The 19,950-nt window shown below is 35.5% G+C and overlaps 1 protein-coding gene across 4 annotated transcripts in view; it reads right to left on the bottom strand.

The window, feature by feature from the left end:
* PTPRK (protein tyrosine phosphatase receptor type K) overlaps positions 1 to 19,950 on the bottom strand; it is a 584,222-nt gene that overhangs the window by 250,683 nt on the left and 313,589 nt on the right. For all 4 annotated transcript variants that reach the window (XM_060115422.1, XM_060115424.1, XM_060115423.1 and 1 more), the window contains exon 6: positions 9,454 to 9,628. In XM_060115422.1, the coding sequence (XP_059971405.1) occupies positions 9,454 to 9,628 (175 nt within the window). The remainder of the gene's footprint in view (positions 1 to 9,453; positions 9,629 to 19,950) is intronic.

Genomic DNA, 19,950 nt, shown 5'->3' with positions numbered 1-19,950 from the left:
AGGGAAAGATAGGGGTATGGGATTAAGAGATACAAACTACTATGTATAAAATAAATAAGCAACAAGGATATATTGTACTGCACAGGGAAATATAGCCATTATTTTGTAATAACTTTAAATGGAGTATAATCTATAAAAATATTTAATCACTATGTTGTACACCTGAAACTAATATAATATTATTAATCAATTATACTTCAATAAAAAATAAAGAAATAAAGTAACGGCACAAAAATTTTTCTTAATTTAAAAAAAGTTAAAAGTACAGTAGAAATAAGATGGTGATATGGATAAAAGCAATGGCATTAAAGGTAAAGAAGGTGCTGAGCGCCCAAAGGATATGTAATAAAATTTGGAAAATTAAAGAAGCAGTCAAATAACATTCATATTTCTAGCTGCTGTATTTCACCCAACAATGTGAGTGTATTTGAGACCACTGTCTTGTGCAAATATTTGTTCTGCACATAGTAATGGCAGGCATTACACAAAGATCTTTTGAAAAGTTAGAGCTAAATAACTCTGGAGAAAAAAATTGTAAAACAAAATCAATGAATTTTCTTCTGTACTAGAAAATAACTATCATTTGGCCTTTAGGTATTTTGGGAAGAAATGAGAGAAACGTGAATGAGATAAGAATGTGAAAGTATACAGGTATTTGAGGGAATGAAGAAAGTTCAGGTGGAGGAACAGCAAGTGTAACAGCCTTAACGCAGGAGTATGCTTGGAAGAGTCAGTATGCTTGCTGTGGATTAAGGAAGGAAGTGAGTGATAGGAAATAAATTTTGAGTGGTACCCAGGGCATATTTCATTTAAAGCCTTTTGGACCAGTAAAGTGCTGTAATTTTTCTTTTTCCTTAATGTGAAGGAAAGTCACTGGAGGGAGTAACCTGGTAAGATGAGAATAGCAGTGGTTTCTTCCATATGCATATGAAGATGACAGAAAATGCTAGTGGCAATTAGGAAGATGTAAGTAACCATGTGGGTAAAATTTCTTTCTAACAAGCGTACAGGTTCATTCATTTGCAGTTTCTTTGTTGCCTTAACACAAGAACAAATTCTATGCCATCGTAACTAAATCTGATTTCGAATTGCACAACACTGCAGAAAAGACAACAAAATATGTTCTTGGTTTAGGGGTCAGAAAGCAGGAAATGGAGAGCAAAACAAAGTTATCTTCCAAATTATATCTTAAAGTTAAATGTAATCCTGTCCCTATAGCCCATAAGAGATGAGACCACCTCTGTAGGCCACTTCTCTAAAAACAAACATCAGAGCTAAGAGAAAGCAGTATAAGGAGAGGTTCTTATGGATTTATGTACTGAGAAAAGCTGCACATACACTCCCAAAATTATTTAACCTCTGTCCAGTCCTTAGTCTCCAAATCCTCACTGTTAACACTAAAATGGTACAATTTTTTTTTCTTTTTTATAAAAACTAGTAACTATGAACTAAATAAAATCCATGCTGAGGACTAACAAAATATAAATGTTTATCTGTACTTATTTGTGTTGACCTTACAATTGTTTTTATTTCTTACTAGACTAAATGTTTCTCAGAAAAGGAAATAACATGATTTATATTAACCCAGCTGGAAAGAAAAGTGCTTTCTACGGTAATATGATAGACTTTGTTGAACAAGTTGGTTTTGACTGATTTACCTAATATTTAACTTCTACCTAACATTTCATGAGTGTTTTCTGTTTCTGTGTATTTCCTAGTTTGTACTTAGTAAGTCAAGTTCCTGATGCCATTTTATTAGTAAGCAGAATGTGTATTAGCTAGCTTTTAAAAAGATGTGAACATCTAACTGGCAAATAGTTTATGTTAACTACAAAAAGCTAAACACTGAAATTCACCTGTCAGTCATACACTGGTTGGGAAGCCTGCTATTATTAACTCTCTAAGAAGATGAAGTGGTGGGAAAGTGGAAGAAACTCAAGTCATGTCCCACCACAATACTTATACCACCATCTATACACATTGTACCACTGAACACTATGAATTATCTCTCTGCCTTGATGACTGATTTCAATCTGTCAGCTAAAGAGCTTCTGGTTATAATGGTATAAGACTCTATAGTACAACATTATTTACCAAAATAGTTCTTAATAAATTTGGTAAATACCCATTGGTATATTTTCTATGTGTTAGGGGATCTTATTTTTCCCCCCTATGGAATTAAAAATGTGACCCAAATCAAAGTCAAAACTCTGTCAAAATATTCAAGAATTCTACATTTTCCTATACAAGTAATTAAATTATAAATTGCTTGAGAGCTGAAACTATGTCTGAGGTTTCTTTGTAATTTCCTGGTGCCTATTACTTACCATTTTAAATACTCAATAAAAACTGCTAGCTGATTTTTCAATGAAGTTACAAATTGACTTCATTGCTTCCTTTTTGGTTTGGGATAGGTAAGAGAAAGAAAAAGAATGAGCAGGGAGGGGAATATAAATTAGTTAGTCCCAAACTGTTGGTCTGGGAAGTTGATATATATCCTTTAGAACAAACGAACGCAAATTACATTTATCACAGACCCCAAGAGAACAGAATTAAGAGGCTCAGAAGGAAAATATAGTGCTCTGAAATCAAATTCCCTAGAGTTCAACAGAAAGAATTATTTGGCATGCAAATCATTCTGCTTCCTCTTTGATCTTTCTCAAATTCTTAAGAAGAAAGCTTCAACAAAAGCAAAATCCCCAAAGACACACTCCAACAAAAACAGTGAACAGCAACTCAACTGCTAAACATTAGGTAGAGCTCTACGCGTGACTCACCAATGCAAATACACTCAGAAATCCTTTGGGAAAGAACTCTTATTGCATTTTCATTTTTAAAACAAACAAGAAAATAAATAGCATGAAAATAACCACTCAGGCAAGACAAGTGCTACACTCTACCATTTTCATCAAGTAGCAAAAGGAAACTCGGAGGAGGAGAAAATTAATAGCAAAAAGTATTTGTAATAATGGTACACAAAAGTGGATAGAACAGGGCCTCCCTGGTGGCGCAGTGGTTAAGAGTCCGCCTGCCGATGCAGGGGATACGGGTTCGTGCCCCGGTCTGGGAGGATCCCATATGCCGCGGAGCGGCTGGGCCCGTGAGCCATGGCCGCTGGGCCTGCGCATCCGGAGCCTGTGCTCCGCAACGGGAGAGGCCACAACAGTGAGAGGCCCACATACCGCAAAAAGAGAAAAAAAAAAAAAAAAAAAAAAAAAGTGGATAGAACAGAGCTTCAGTAATAATATACTATCTGAAATAAGGACCTCCAGTATCCTTTTGCTCATTTAGAATTTAAAAATGTACCAGACATCTTGTACATTGAACCACCTGAATTACAAGTAGCTACTATGGATGAGAGGAGACTCCAAATGTTCCTTTTATCATACTCGAGGGTAGCAATGTAACATTTTTAGATATGCAACATTTGGGATCTCCTTCATATTTGAAACATTTGGTATCCCCTGACTGACTGCAGGTGCTTTCCTAGCTACGTAGGGGCAGTTGGGGGAAATTTGTATGTGGTTTATCCATGCATTCTTAGACTTTTATTATAGTTCAGATTTTGTAAAACATAAATGTTTAAATTGAATTCTCCAAGGTAACTCTAAATTTCCTGTCAAGTTGACTAGTTTTCACAATGGAAGCAAAGAAAAGGGGTCTTCAAGTCACCATTAAGAAAAAGGACCTTTATATGAATTCAAGAGTCTGGCAGCTGTGCTATGAAAACTAGTTAAAAATCAATAGTGTGTGGTATTAAGCAGAATGCTGAAGGACTCAAGCTAGAAATTCCATGGCTTTTCACCACCAACTAACAAAAGTATTAATATGTCATGTTTTCCACTTCCCAAATGTCTGTGCTTCTAATATAAAAATACTAAAATGAGACAGTCAGATCTGATTTTTAACTGATATACACACACAAAAAATAGAATACAACATATTAGTTAAATCAAGGTTGTTTTTCAAGTGAGAAGAAAATTCATGCTAAACAAAAAGTCACCCTCCCTAGTTCATATGAGAAGGAAAGCGACAGGTTCAGACCCTACAAAAAACAACTGCCATCATCTTTTCCTGTATGCCAGCAATCTTCCCTCCATCTGTAGGTAAGGGGGGAATGCGGTTCATCACCCATTCCATGTATCTTTTTTTTTTTTTTTTGCGGTACGCGGGCCTCTCACTGCTGTGGCCTCTCCCGCTGCGGAACACAGGCTCCGGACGCACAGGCTCAGCGGCCATGGCTCACGGGCCCAGCCGCCCCGGGGCATGTGGGATCTTCCCGGACTGGGGCACGAACCCATGTCCCCTGCATCGGCAGGTGAACTCTCAACCACTGCGCCACCAGGGAAGCCCCATTCCCTGTATCTTTTTGGGTCAGCCCCACGCTCTGACTTCAACTACATTTTATTTATCGTCTTTGTGTAAAAAAATGTGCTAGGTGCTCTAGCAAGCAAAGATGAACTAGACATACTCTAATGGAACATAAACTACACCCTTCTCCCACATTACCAAGTTCCGAACTCTGCATGTCCTTCAAGGTAAAGTTGTACCTTCTTTTGAAAAATTTCCTCAATTCCTATTTTACCTGAATAGAATTAATGACTGCCTTTGAATAGCATTGTTATGCTCTGTAGTCCCACTTACAGAAGTTCTCTACTGGCCATTCCAGTTGTCTCTCTATATGCAGCCATGCAATTTTTGATACCTGTGAGAGGTCGTAACCTCTCTATCCCCAAGTGGATGAGACCAAAGAAGTATGTAGCCATATGGCTATCCTATGACCATGAAGAGACACTGGCTTAGGATAAAAACCAAAACTATGAACTGCAGAGTGAAGAACCGGAAAGAACCTGGATCCTTCCTGACTAAATGAACCAACCCTAAAGCCTATCTCTGCACCTTCTAGTTATAAAAGTCAGCAAATACATTTTTATTTTTTACATTAATTTGTATTGTCTTACAAAGGGAAGTACCAACAAGAATCCAAAGTCCTCATGATTTTAAACACCAAAATTTGTTTTACAGGCCACCTACACTGGTACATGTGTTGACATTCACCTCACTTTACAGCTAGAGGTCAGTGGTATTCATTAGGAATAGATAAAAATATTAACAGAATATGTATGTCTAGAGAATTTTGATAATGGCTAATAGTTGCCACTAAAATTTTAAAGTCCAACCAACAACAAAGACAAACAAAATGCTATGCTTTTCACATTAAAGAACCTCAAAAATGTAATTGGATTTTCACAGATAAAAATAATAAAAAAAAGCACAGCTAACAAATGGGAATGGAAATTGAGTGTCAGTTATCAAAATTTTATAGTTCATTGTGGGTCAGTTGGCTAGAAATTTAGTTGGGTCTTTGATTCAGCCAGGTAGAAAAGAAAGGAGAAGGCTGCAAATGAGATCAAGATTGTGAATCTATAACATAATTTAGACTACAAAGGTGGTGCTTTTAGTCTGAAGCTTGTAAACATCATTTCAACTATTTCACATTTTTTACACTTCCATTTTGTAGAAACATGGAGCAAAACATCTGCTCTTCATCTCATCTCTGTAAAAACTTCTTTGTCAATAAAGATTGGCTTTCACAAACAAAACGTTATCATTACTCAGAACGATCTGGAAGCAAACCTAAAGTCGTGATAAAGTACATTCTGTTTAAGCATACTTTATTTTTTCTTCCTCTGGCTGTGGGAGAACAGGGATCAATACTCTTCAACATGAGAATTTTGCAGTGAAATTTTCATTTGTAACAAACAGCAACCAAAAAGCCTTAAGCATGCCCTGTCACTTTCAGTTTAGGAGAAAATGCACTAATAAACTCTTACCCTTGGGTCATCTTTGACAACAGGCAATACTATGCCAGATCTTATTAAGGACTATTCATATCACTGCCCCAAAAATTTCCTTTAAAATTACCATCTTTTGTATGCATGTAACAGGATGTCAGCTTTGAAAGTGCCAATGAGAGACAAGACCTGTCACCATAGTTAATTCTCAGCACTATTTCAACACCAGGAGAGCTGACCCTGAAGGGTGTGTTTTGTGGTTAGCAATATTTATTCGGTAGTTATCTGGACAAACAAGAAAATGTATTGCTTTATATTAGTTTTCAAATAAAACACCAAGCAGAGTATCACCTGTAAGTATTAGATACATAACAAACTAAAATATGTTGAAAAGAAAAAGAAAACTGCCAAAACCATCAAAATACATTTCTAAAATGTTAACACACTCTGGACAGTACATTTAAAGTGCCATCATATCTTAAACCAACAGGTACAATATAAAATCTAAAACAAAATATAGGTTAAGGGCTTCCCTGGTGGCGCAGTGGTTGAGAGTCCGCCTGCCGATGCAGGGGACACGGGTTCGTGCTCCGGTCCGGGAAGATCCCACATGCTGCGGAGCGGCTGGGCCAGTGAGCCATGGCCGTTAAGCCTGCGCGTCCGGAGCCTGTGCTCCGCAATGGGAGAGGCCACAACAGTGAGAGGCCCACGTACCACAAAAAAATAATTAAAAAAATAAATAAATAAAATAAAACAAAATATAGTTTAAATGCCAGGACTTTCTTAAAAAATAAAAAAAAGTTTAAAAAGGGAAAGAAAAACAGCCAAAACTTTCTATGAAACTCAAGGAGTGTCCTTTTATAAATCTTACTGAAATAATTATTCACTCCACAAGCGACACTCCTAGAATAGCCATAATGGAGTTTCTCCAAGTAAAGAACACCAAGCTTTGATAAAATCTACTTTTCAGATCAGGTAAACAAGAGAAATCTAGTAATCCAAAATCAATCTCTTTTAAAATAAACAGGCATTGGGCTTCCCTGGTGGCGCAGTGGTTGAGAGTCCGCCTGCCGATGCAGGGGACACGGGTTCGTGCCCCGGTCTGGGAAGATCCCACATGCCGTGGAGCGGCTAGGCCCGTGAGCCATGGCCGCTGAGCCTGCGTGTCCGGAGCCTGTGCTCCGCAACGGGAGAGGCCACAAGAGTGAGGGCCCGCGTACTGCAAAAAATAATATTAATAAAAAAATAAAAATAAATAAACTGGCATTAAATGGCTATCTGAAAGAAGGAAATTTATCTTTAAAGAGAACACCAAGATAAAAGCTTCAACTCTGCCTTCTATGAATTGTTGAATACATCGGGGGCCACTCCCTCAAAAATTTTTGTATCTATGTACCTATATCTATATTGATATAAGTATATAACTGTAAGTTATTCAAAAGCACTCTAGCTTCACTATTAAAAGCCACCATCTCCTTCAGGGGCTGCACATCATGCATGCACATACAAGTACCGTGAAGATACAGTGAGCATGATGACTCAAGAATACACCCACCTTCCTGTATCCATAGCATCTTAATCACTCTGAAGATTACCCAAGGACACTTTCAGGCTTTTCAAAAGTACCTTCAGGCTCAGGTGAGAAAGATGCAGCAACAGGGCTCACCAAAGATGAATATACAAACATATATGAACATAAGTTAAACTACCTCTCTATCTAAACACTAGAGTTAAATATTATCATATTTTCTTATTTGTCAATGAATTGGGGCTATGAGTTCATGAACTTAAGCAGGTGATATAAGCTAACTCAGGAGCCATGAGAGAAGTTCTATTTATAATAGAGTCCTATCCAATTTACAAAGATAAACTTTTTTTTTTTTTTGCGGTACGCGGGCCTCTCACTGTTGTGGCCTCTCCCGTTGCACAGCACAGGCTCCGGACGCACAGGCTCAGCGGCCATGGCTCACAGGCCCAGCCGCTCCGTGGCATGTGGGATATTCCCAGACCGGGGCACAAACGCGTGTCCTCTGCATCGGCAGGCGGACTCTCAACCACTGCGCCACCAGGGAAGCCCAAACTTTTTTTTTTTTTTTTGATGAGCTACAGAATCTCTTGTGACAAAAGCATTACAAGTGGCTAATAGCCTTATTTAATAATGTTAATGCGAGATAAAGCTGTGGTGGAAAGGAATGAGCCTGGCACCAGGAGTTAAGAAACATGGAATTAAATGCTGGCTCAGCCAGTTATTAGATCTTTGTGGCTCTGGGCAATTATCAAATAGTCTGAATTTCAATTTTCTTCTAAAAGTATTAAAGGTTAAAGTATTAAAATCAAGTAAATCTTAAAATGAAATAATACATGACATCAAAATACATTTGATGTCAAGCATTATAAAATATATTAACTTGAATATGGATGTACCTCATTTTCTCCTTCCAGACTCTAAGCATGGACACATGCCTTGCTCTCTGCTTTCTGGTCCTTCTGTTTCTTACCCCTGCCCTCACATCCACAACCCTCATCTGGGCAACTTTTTCTCAACTTTCAGATTCTATCTCAAACAAAGTCATTGACAAAGGCCTTCCCTGATGTCTCTGACAAATCTCAGTCCACTTTAGATGTTTTTGTTAAAATCTGCCAAACTTCTCCTTGAAGAGACTTACATGGTTTATAATTATTTTCATTTGTATCATAATCGATTGATGCATGATAGCCTGTTCAACAAAGCTGCTTTTCCTCTAAATTTTCACATGGCTGACATCGTCATTTTTTTAAGGTTTCAACTCAGTTGTCACGCTCTCAAAGAGGCCTTCCAGATAATCTTAACTACAATATCAATCCCTGTCATTTTGTGTATTTATTTTTATTCATAACACATACCATGACTTGATACTACATTTTCAACATCTTCCTATATGATGTGCCTAATATACCTCAGTGTTAAGCTATATATGAGCAGAGCCTTTGTATTTTACTAACCACTGTATCTCCACAATCTAGAACAGTGGAATATATAGGGACTCAGTCAATTTTCAATGAATGTAATATACATTGAGCACTTGTACTCGTTTTTCCAGTATTCACTAAAGATATGTACTGATATGTCATAATCCCTCACAATTCTTCTGGTAGCCTTAGTATCCCAGAATACTGAGGACCTCTTAGAAAGTGTAATTTTCTAAGATTCTATAGGGGGCCAGAATTAGTGAACATCCACAACTGGGTTTTGATACTGATAAAATTTACAGGTATACACAGGGATAGAAACTTTGACCTTGACATAATTGCCACAATGCTTTGAAAAACTAAAGTACCTAGAGAACTATTGTAAACAGGAAAAATCAATCTAAAGTTAAAATGCAAACTAGATGATGGCAATATAGAATAAAGTATTTTATATGTTTAGCCCTATTAGAGCTTTTAAAAATAGATTCCCTTCGATAGAAATCATTTGTTGAAAACTTGCCTGACAAACTATACAACTACAGTCTTAATTTGACCTTAAGACGTTTTCAGAACTTTTATAATGATATGGTTTTATAGTGACTTGAGATGAAGAGTACTTGATTTAAAAATCGATCCAAATATCTACAAAAGTTGCATTTGTTCTAATGAAGTGATGTCATTTCATGAAGTGAAAGCAATTTTACTTTACCTCTTACAATAAGTTGAGCAAAATTGGACACACCAGAACCTCGTTCTGACTGAGTTACACAGCGATACAAATCCTGGTCGGTTTTTGTCACTTCTTGCAATCTAAAGGAAGCAGCAAATCTTCTGTGATTGATGTTCTTAGTCTGGGCTACTGGTATATCTTCTCCATTTCGCCTCTGTAAACAGAAACCAATCTTTAAAAAACAGGTTCTTAACATTTCCAGAAATCTAAAGCATCTTGGCAATGAACATCTGTGATAAGTTATTCTTGTTTGTTAAAATTAGGCGGAAATTATCTGTGTAGCCCCACAAATTTTTTACCATTGTCTTTCAATCAGGAAAAGTATGTAAGTAAACACCGCTATCCTTTAAGGGGTGAAGTGCTGAAACTATATAATAGTAATCTCAGTTTTCCATAAAATTGTTATTAGCCCAGAGTATATGAATTAGCAGGACAGTTAATGGCTCTTTGGCAAATGATCCACTGCCCCCTCCCTTCTGCCAGACTCTATATATATAAAGTCTTCTTTTCGCCCTTATACTATACTGCATGTGCTTAATAGGTTTGTCCCCTTCAGGAGACTGAGACCATGCCCAATGCATCTATTCTAAATGTGTAGCATGCGATCGTGACTATAAAATACTAATGAATAATTTAGAGTCAAACCAAAATCTGTGCTCTTTGCAAACTTTTATCTCTTTGGCATTAATGACAGCCGATTTATACCATTTAAAATAAATAATCAAAGGAACCTAAAAGTTAAAAGCATGTCTGTCAACTTTTAAAATAAACTATTGGAGAAACATATTTACAGTATCAGGGTGCCTCACACAAGACCATAAAGGAAATGGTTGAAATTTTCAACTATAATAAAATTTCTAACTTCTATATATTGAAAGACATCATAAATAAAGTGAAAAAAGCAAGCCACAAACTGTAATAAGATATTTGTCATGAAAATAATCATCAAAAGATAAATAGCCAGGTTATGTAAAATTCATCTACAGTTCAACAAGAAAAAAGACAAACCACCCTATCAAAAAATGGACAGGCTATAAAAAGAGAAAATGTGTATGTCTAATAACCATGAAAAGAGATCCTCAACCTAAATTTTAAAATTCTTTATGTCAAAGATAGCACAAAGGGCAAAGAAAAGCTACAACCATGAGAGAGAATTGGCCATGATCCTCATCCTAACTTCTTGTTGGTAAAATGCTAAGTATTCCTGGTACCCTTTCACACTACTTGAAATATCATTTCATCACTAGATATGGAAAACAGAACTGTAAAATTACTAGAAGTGTAAATGGTTACAGTCATTTTAGAAAATAATTTGTTACTATCTAGTAAAGTTGAAGATGCATAAAACTTAGGACCCAACAGTTCCACTTCTACATTTCTATGTTTGGATCACTCTTCTATGTGTGATCACACAGATATGTACAAGAATGTTGAACTCAGAATCGTTTGTAATAGTTAAGTATGGGAAAGATCCACATATTCCTGAGTGGTGGATAAATAAACTGAGATTTATCCATTCAGTAAAATTCAATGTGGCAGTTAAACTAAGCAAACTAAAACCAGTAGGGTCCTGGTAAAAATAAAAAAGTTGAACATCTCCTGCATTCCACTGAAATCTATGTTTAAATCTTAAAAAAAAAAAAAATTCTTAACAAAAATTAAGATAGGAGACAAAAATGAAAAATGTCAACTTCTATTAAATTAGAGTGGTGGGTATGTTAGTGGTCAATTTATCTTTTTTTATAATTGTTTTTTTATGTTTGAAACACTTTGCATTTTTTAAACAGATAAATAATAAAGGAATCACCCTATTACTTTAATAGTTTTTAAAATCCTAAAATCCACTGTACCTTTAACACCCTTCTCCATATCTGAAATGATATATGTGCAAATCATGTTATACATATGTGTATGTGTCTGTATATGCATATATGCCAAAGGATAAAAAAGTCCCAATTTTGACTAAAGTCAAAATTTTTCACTCATTCACTGTTTTGTTGACTCTTCTTTCCTGACCCACATACTCCATGATTTTTGCACCAAGATCCCCTGCTCATTCACCTGATAATAATAAAGAGAAAAAGCAGCTTATATTCAAAAGCCCTAAAATATAAATCCATAAAATCTAGCCTAAATTCTCTGTCCCTATAAACCACATGAACAAACAAACAAAAAATTTACACGTGAGAATCTCAAACAGCATTTTTTTCAATTATTGTATCATTTGATACCATCTTTCTAACTGGAAGGCAGACCATGACTCAGCACTGTTTAGACAGGTACATGCCCTCACCTCATCCTCCCCTAATTTACCCCTCCAGTGGTGCTCTCCATCTTCCATCACCTTTCTCAGTTCTTCCTTTGGCAAGACCAGCCAACACCTTGACTTCTAAATCATCTTGCTTGTGCACACACAACACTCACGTCTTTTAACACCATGTCTTTTTCAAAAATCCATCTTCTCTTGTGAAGAGTTGCTAAGTACTCTTAATGTTTCCCTCTGAATAATTATTATTTCATCTTTCCATCTTAATTGACATTCATCTCACAATAACACTTTCCTCCAAACTTTTCTCAAAGGAGGGAACATTTTCTTCTACTTTCTTACCCTTTATCCTGGTTCCTCACTTGCAGGCCACTCTTTCACTATCCCACTCAACAGCATCTCAACTTCCAGAGTTCCCAGCTTGCCCAAATAGCCTTCCAGTCAGTTATCTATCAGGTCAGGTTATCCTCTCCACCACAGTTCTGTGAATATTCTCAGTGATCCCAAAACTCACTCTGGCCTCAGTGATGCCCAACAGCCTTCGTTACTACCTTGTCCCTATGCTAAGATAGTTTTCTCAGTCTGAATCACAATTGCCCGTGACATTGTTTCCTATTCTTTCAATCTTCTGCATTGTCAGTGAGACCTTACTTTCTGACCCTTTACTTTTATAAGCAGCCATTTCAGAGATTTTCACTAGCCTGAAAGAATTCTGGATTTTTAAAAACTTTCCATTGTTATACACTGCCAATACAGGATATACACTATTTCTTTGCAACAATTACAAGACCACTACTGACTTTTGCTGCAATCAGTCATTTACTCTCATGAAAAATCTGAATTACCCAACAAGGGAGACCAACAGCTCTTAGATATTCCTAGTTGATGCCCACAGTGCCACAAGCTATGAAATCTAACAACGTCCTCTCTGCCTCAACTTCACATTTCATCAACTTATACATACTCTTCATTTTCCATTCCTACTGAAATTACTATGAATAGTGTCTCAAAAACTCAAGGATCATCATAAAAATGTAATCACCAGCGTTTCTATCTTGAATCTCTTCTACAATATATTCTATATATGTCCTTTTACCTTTTTGTGTACTGAAATCATCCTGAAGGTAGGGCTTCAAATTTTGTATGTTTTCTTCCACAGCATCATATATGTAGTATGTTATCATTATTTAGTGGGTACTCAAGTTCTTTGTTAAAATGGACTAAATTCGCTGATATTTTTAGAGACAAAAGTCATGTAAAACTTCCTTAGTTTTTCATAAATTTTTATAAAAAAATATAAAAATCATTAATTAAAATTAATAAAAGGAAGCTGCAGAAATACAGAACCTCAAGGACATCTAGAGATCATTTGTGCCAAGCTCTTTCTGAACTCAGAGATGTTGAGGACCATCAGGAGATCACAAGTTGACTACATTGTGTTTGTATTTGTGTAATTACTATACTAACATAACTATATATGCTTATATAGGATACACATTGCCTCTATAATTAATGAGCATAGTACACTTAGGTGCTATTTATCTCTTCAAATAAAATAACAATAAAAATAATTATAGAGTCATAATATTCAGATTTTTCTTCAAAAATCATTTAACAAGCATCTCCATGTACCTCATATTATATTAGCTATTACTTTGGTTCTGTCACTGTTCTCTATTACAAACCTTCTGTGATAGTCATTTCCATTTAAAGATTATAAAATCAGAATTAAGAAAGATTAAAAATGTGATACACAGCCTGTTAGTAGCAGGATTAAAACTCAAAACTAGGTTTAAAGACACAAAATCCAGTAGTATTTCCTCTAAAATAAATCAAAGCTGCTTTTTGTTTCATTTGTATCATAGGTACTGTCCAGTGAGTTGATTATTTGTTGTTGAGCCTTGATCAATGCATTGTATCAATGAGAAAATGTAATCTACTATATTAGACATTGCTTTATTTGCTTCATTTGCTTTATTTACTTCAGTAAGGCATTATATTTCAAAGTAGCAATTCATGATATGTACATTTCAGAAGTCAAAAATAATAACTTTTTCTTTTATAATCCAAAATAATAGGTCTTTGCCTGCCTACAAGCTATCAATTTAGCAGAGTAGGCAGGGCTATGGAAGAAGGAAACAAGAAGTAATGGTAAATTTATCTCTTACACAGCAGTGTTTGCATAGTTTTCTGCCTTATATTCTTCAGTTCCGGGCTCTTTATCCTGCTTTGAGACTTTTATGTGATTCTCCATTTCAAAATCCCCAACCCTGAGAAATACTAAGAAATGAACCATAAAATTATATGATCCAAGGATTATAAACTAGCACTTTGTTTTTTCATTCCTCTCCCCTCCTCCCCAGATCCTTGTCATGCTTTCTTATTTATTCTGTCTCCAGTACAGGTTGATGAGACTCGTCACTTACCAAGTAACTCTAGGCAAGTCACTGGAATTACTATTATGACTCCTCTAGTAAACTAAGTAAGCTTCATCATGCAGGGTGCATGCAGTATTTATTTGACAAATTCAGTTCCTGGCATTAAGTAGTGTAGTGGTAATATTGGTTAATTCTCAATATCTATAATAAATTGTAGCATTAGGATCACCTGTCAGATTGTTACAAATGCAAAGTCTAGAGATCACTCTAGATCTACTGAATCAAAATCTGCATTTTTACAAGATCCCTTGGTTATGCATCAAGATATTTCAGCTTGAGACACTAGTTGAAAACATGATGGAGGTCCTGTTCCCATGAAAAGGTGACAGGTCTAAAAATGGGTGTGATTCTGGCCAATGAGAAATAATAGGAATAAGCCAAGTCATTCCCAGAAAGGTTTCCTCACTTCTAGAGAAAACACAGTGGGTCCTCTTTTCTTTTTCTCAATGTCATGACTAAAATGCTGAGGATGGCACATTGAGGAGAAAGACAGGATCAGGTTCTTGATCGTGTCTCTAAAATGGTGTCGGCAGCTACTCACCTGAGTCTGCCCACTCTCCCCCTGAGAGTGTACTACCGCTTAATAAACCCTTACTTTGTTCTCTTGAGAAAAATTTAAAATTGAAATAAAATAAAATGGTGTCAACACCTCTTAGAGCCCCCTTATTTCTGGACTTCCTGTTAAGTGATGTAATACGTTTGGTTTTCTATTACTTACTTTCAACTTGAAATCCTAAAAGCTGATAGGGTATGGTTAAAATATGGAACAGTTTATTTCAGCTTCTCTTTTCAAAGTTTGAGGAATAGAATTAATCCAATTTAATTTTAAATTCAATAATGCAGCACTTAGAACACTTGCAGAGATTATTTCACTCTATTGACTTGAAGAAAAAATTAAATTACATTTATTGCTTTATTTATTTTTCACTGCCTTTCCTGGGCACATAATGATACATGTCTCCTCCATCCTCTTAGAGCTGGAGAAACTGGAAAGAGACTGTTTTCCTATGTTTGGTATTTAAGTTCCTATTGAATAATATTAAGAGGACCGCATATAATTTGTCTGTACTTGCTGTTTTTCCAAAACTAATGTCTGTAAATTTGCACACTATAATTAAGTAAGATTGATGTGACTCATACAACAATCCAGCCAAATTAATTCCAAGGACCCGAGGGTTCCTTACTGGGGCTTGTCTACCGTATGAAATGTTTTTCTTTCTCATAGGTATGATAAAGCTATCATCATCATCATTATTATTGAACAATTAAATCAAAGAATTTTAGAAAAATGAAAGAGGATCATGGCAAACTTAAAGGTTTAGAAATTTATAAATTTCTAAAATTAGAAACACTGTTACTATTTTGAGAAAAGCACTCATTTATATCTGTTAGAAATTATTATACTGATTTCAATAGATTAAACCATAAGAAAATAGCATTCCTCTAGGAGAAATTACCCTAAAATTACAATACTAAGTTCACAACATATTTACTATACAGCAATAAAAGTACTGAACAAGGCAAATGATATTTGACACAGAAAAAGAAAGAGGAGGCAAATATTGTAATTCTGATATAAAGTAGGATAAAAATGTGCTGGCGATAGCAAATTACTAGAATCAGGATCATTAACCAAGTTTCACAAAAACTGTCAGGTATTAACAAGAAAATGAACTTTGACCTAAGAAGTGAAGGTGTCTTTGCAATATTAGGACAAGGTGACCAATACGAGGAGCCACACAAAGAGGGCAGAGTAAGTAGACCGAACTATGGGAGATGATACCTACGTTCTAGTCCTGCAATGACTATTTATTAGCTTCACAGTTTCTCATTACTTCTCAAATCTCTGCCTTTTCATCTAAAAATGAGGATATCAATTTGTAACAGCTTATTCAACAGAGATGCTGAGAATATTAGGTGAGACAATTGTGCAAAAGTTCTAACTGCAAATCCTGATAATAGCAATATTATGAAGATAATAATCAAAACAATATCTAAGTGAATAATATATTTGATAACTGTCATGGTCTTTTAATGTATCAACTTGACTAGGCTACAGTCCCCAGTTATTCAATCAAAACACTAACCTAGGTGTCTCTACTAAGGTATTTTGCAGATGGGATTAAAGTCCATACCCAAATGACATTAAATAAGGGAGAATAGCCTAGATAATCTGGGTGGACTTGATTCAATCAGTTGAAGTCTTAAGAATGGATTGGAGGCTTTCCTGAAGCAGAAGAAATTCTACCTGTGAAGAGCAACTTTAGCCTGTGCCTGAATATTCCAGCCTGCCCTCTCAAAGTGCTTGACTACAGACTTCAGACTTGCCCAGCCAGGTTCCACAATCACATAAACCAATTCCTTGCAACAAATCTCTTGAAAAAAAAAATCTATCTGTCTATCTATCTATCTATCTATCTGTCTATCATCTCTCCTTCTGATCTGCTTTTCATGTTTGAACCCTGACTAACAGAGATGATTTTGTTACCAGAAATGGTTCTGGAGGAAAAGAATTTTAGGGATGAGTTTTCTGATTTGGTTTGGTGCTGGGTTTTCTGGAACTGGTTCTCTAATCTGATTAGATTTAAAGGTACAAATAACTCCAGTGTCATTGGTAAAGAAGATAATGCTAGTCCATAGCATGATGTAGTAATAGAGATATGCAAAATATCACCATTAGATAGATATTCTTGATCAAATACCTACAGAAGTTTAAGTTCTGGGTAACCATGTATTTGCTTGATATAGATTCTTACAAAACTAAAATCTTTAAAGAAATAGAAAAAAATCCTTTGACTATCTAGAAAAGCAAGTAGGAGACTTATAAGGAAAAGAAAATTTATTATCAGACTTTGACAGCAAGGCTTTATGCCACAAGAAAATGAAGTAATACATTTAAGTTACTCAAGGAAAGAAAATGCAAATGAAGGATTTTATAACCTTCAAAATTGACTTAAGAACCAAGGGCACATATAAACTATTATCAACATCCAAGAACTCAGGGAGTATTATTTACATGAGCTTATTCCTGTGGAATCTCCCAGAAAATAAGTTTCAAACAACCAAAATTACTAAGAAAACATGACATACATACTGATGATGAACATTAAAAAACATAGCTACACATAGAACTAACACCAAATAAGGGCTAAATGGGAGAGAGTACAATATGCAATGGCTCTATGCTAACAATGGAGATAGGGTACAAGTATTCAAAATAACATGAGATTTAAAAATGAGTGATTATGGGATATTCTAATGGTCTCTTTCTCTGTGTCATTGAGAACCAAAAATATTAGTGTGGAAAAAAAGATGTAACTGACAAACTGTAATAAAGAAAACATTAAGTGAAAAACTTCAGGCTTGAATTTGAAATAACAATATAAACTAACAGTTATTTTACCTTTAAATATATATGTATATTTTTCTTAGTTCTGTTCACTGAAAAGATCTAGCAATGAATACCCCTCAGCCATTCACATAATGGTCCTGAAATATAATTTCTCAAAACTGTAAAACAGGGCACCAGGTCTGAAAGAGAAAATGTGCAAGATGACACTGACATCAGATAGCAATAAAAGAAAGCTATCAAAGATTACTGAAGTTATATCAAATGGACACTGAAGCCAACCTGGGATGACTTGAGTCTTAAAAATAGTATTAATTGCAATGAATTGAAGTCTATTAAATATGCCTAAATCCATAAGTTCATGATATTAAAAAAAAGAGGAAAAAGAATCAGTCACCTTTGGAGGATGATAGGAACCAACTAATTATATTGAAAACCAATAATTAAAGCAAAGATTTGAGAAGTTACCACGCCTTTCCTAAAATGAACTATGTCACTGGGTAGCCAGATGATGATAAGTGTGTCTTCATTAATTAAACAAAATACAAAAGAAATAATAAAATTAGAATATCACAATTTACAACCACCAGGAATGAATATAGGCATTAAGCATCAGTTGGTATCAGAATCACAAAAAGAAATAGGAGACATTTTGTGCCTCTGGTAATCACACCATGCACCTCCTCTAGCACTGCCAGAGGATCAAACTTGACTCTAGATCTGGCTGCCAATTTTCAGGAAACTCAAAGGAACATGTTGGACTGAAGAGGACATTTGTATGCAATCAGTAAAATGCAGACTGTGTGAAAACTACAAGTCAAATGGCCTGGGTTCCTCAACAGATAAATTGTGACAAACACAAGAGAGGACAAACACACAGATTAAAGGGATTCTAAAAGACATATTTTTTAAAATAGACAAGACTAATCTATAGTATCTAAGGAGATTAAATATATGTAAGTGGAAAAAAAACAGGAAAAAAATACAAGGGCTGAAAGTCATGATAATTATTATTTGTAGGGGTAGGCTACAACTTATTTTTTGTAGAGAGATGGCTCATTTGTGTCTGGGATGGACCACTTGGAAAGAGCCTCTACGATGGCTGGCAAAGCCTTTCTTGACCTGTGTGGTGGGTATCATAAAAATTCATTGAGTCATAGTTTTTCATTTTTGTGAGGTTTTCTCTATGTTTTATTTTAAAATAAAAGAATTTTATAAATATACTATCTTTAAATCAGACTGCTTTTCATAAAGAAGAAACCCAGCCCACTGCCAGAGCCCCATGTTGTAACACTGATCACAGGAGCTCAGTGGAAAGTTGTAAAGTGCTTGACATGACCTGAAAAACACACTGAAAGGGCAGCTCTGAGAACAGTAGGAGAGTGCATTATTCTTGTACAGAAAAAGCAGTAAATTGTTATTTATATATATTGATAAGAAGAAGTCCTTGGGCTTCTATGACTGCCAGGCCTTTAGAGTCATGTTCCAGGGATACATAAAGAAGATAAAGACTATTCCACACATCATTCATTTATAGTCAATTATGTAATCTGTAGACAACAAATTCAGAGTTTATGAATTATTGAAGAAGGAAAAGAATGCATCGTATCTTTAAGGCACTGAACTGTTTATGGTAGAAAGCCACACAAAGCCAACCAAAATGACCTCAGGAACATTTGGAAATTCTAAAAATTAAATGTGATTAAACTTTCTGATGCTCATTGTTACATAAATACACACCCAAAATGCCAAGGGTAAAATATAAACATTGCAATCCATGATACTTGGTCAGTGATTTTACTTCAAGACCAATGATTATAATTCTTTACATGAAGCCATGAAGGAAGAATATAATGCCATGAACTCGAAAAAAAAACAAGGTCCTCAGGAAAAGCAGGACTGATAAGAGTGATAGCCACTAGCTACCAAATAGAACATGGTCTCTTAAGTGGAGCAGAATTCATTGTAAATCAGCATATACACAGAAAAAAAATCACTAATGCTTAAACAGGATAAACAGAGAAAATTAGAATTAAGTAGCAGGCTAGTGTTCATCTATCAGTTTACAAGGAGTCAGGAAAGCACAACAGACATGGTTAATACTCTTCTCTGACACGGGTCCTGTTCTGTGAGCCACAAGATACAGAAGGCAAGGCTGGAAGCACCAACAGCCTTCCCAGAGATGAATTCTCCTAAGTGAAATCAGGAACACCCAGAGGTTTTTACTTTGGCCACAAGCTTCAAACTGTCTTGGTAAAAATTTTTTAAGGCTAAAGAGTCAAAAGGAATGGGAATGTCTCCTCATTTTTCACTCCTATTTAGGAAAACTCATATGCAATTGTCAAGGCAGAAGGGGAAAAAAGTAAACAAATGTGTCGGGCAGGTAAATTAGTTCCCAGAAAGAAAATGAGAAAACAAATTCA

Source organism: Mesoplodon densirostris, chromosome 12 (assembly GCF_025265405.1).
Source record: "Mesoplodon densirostris isolate mMesDen1 chromosome 12, mMesDen1 primary haplotype, whole genome shotgun sequence".
Taxonomy (NCBI): domain Eukaryota; kingdom Metazoa; phylum Chordata; class Mammalia; order Artiodactyla; family Ziphiidae; genus Mesoplodon; species Mesoplodon densirostris.
This window is presented reverse-complemented; position numbering and strand designations above follow the sequence as displayed.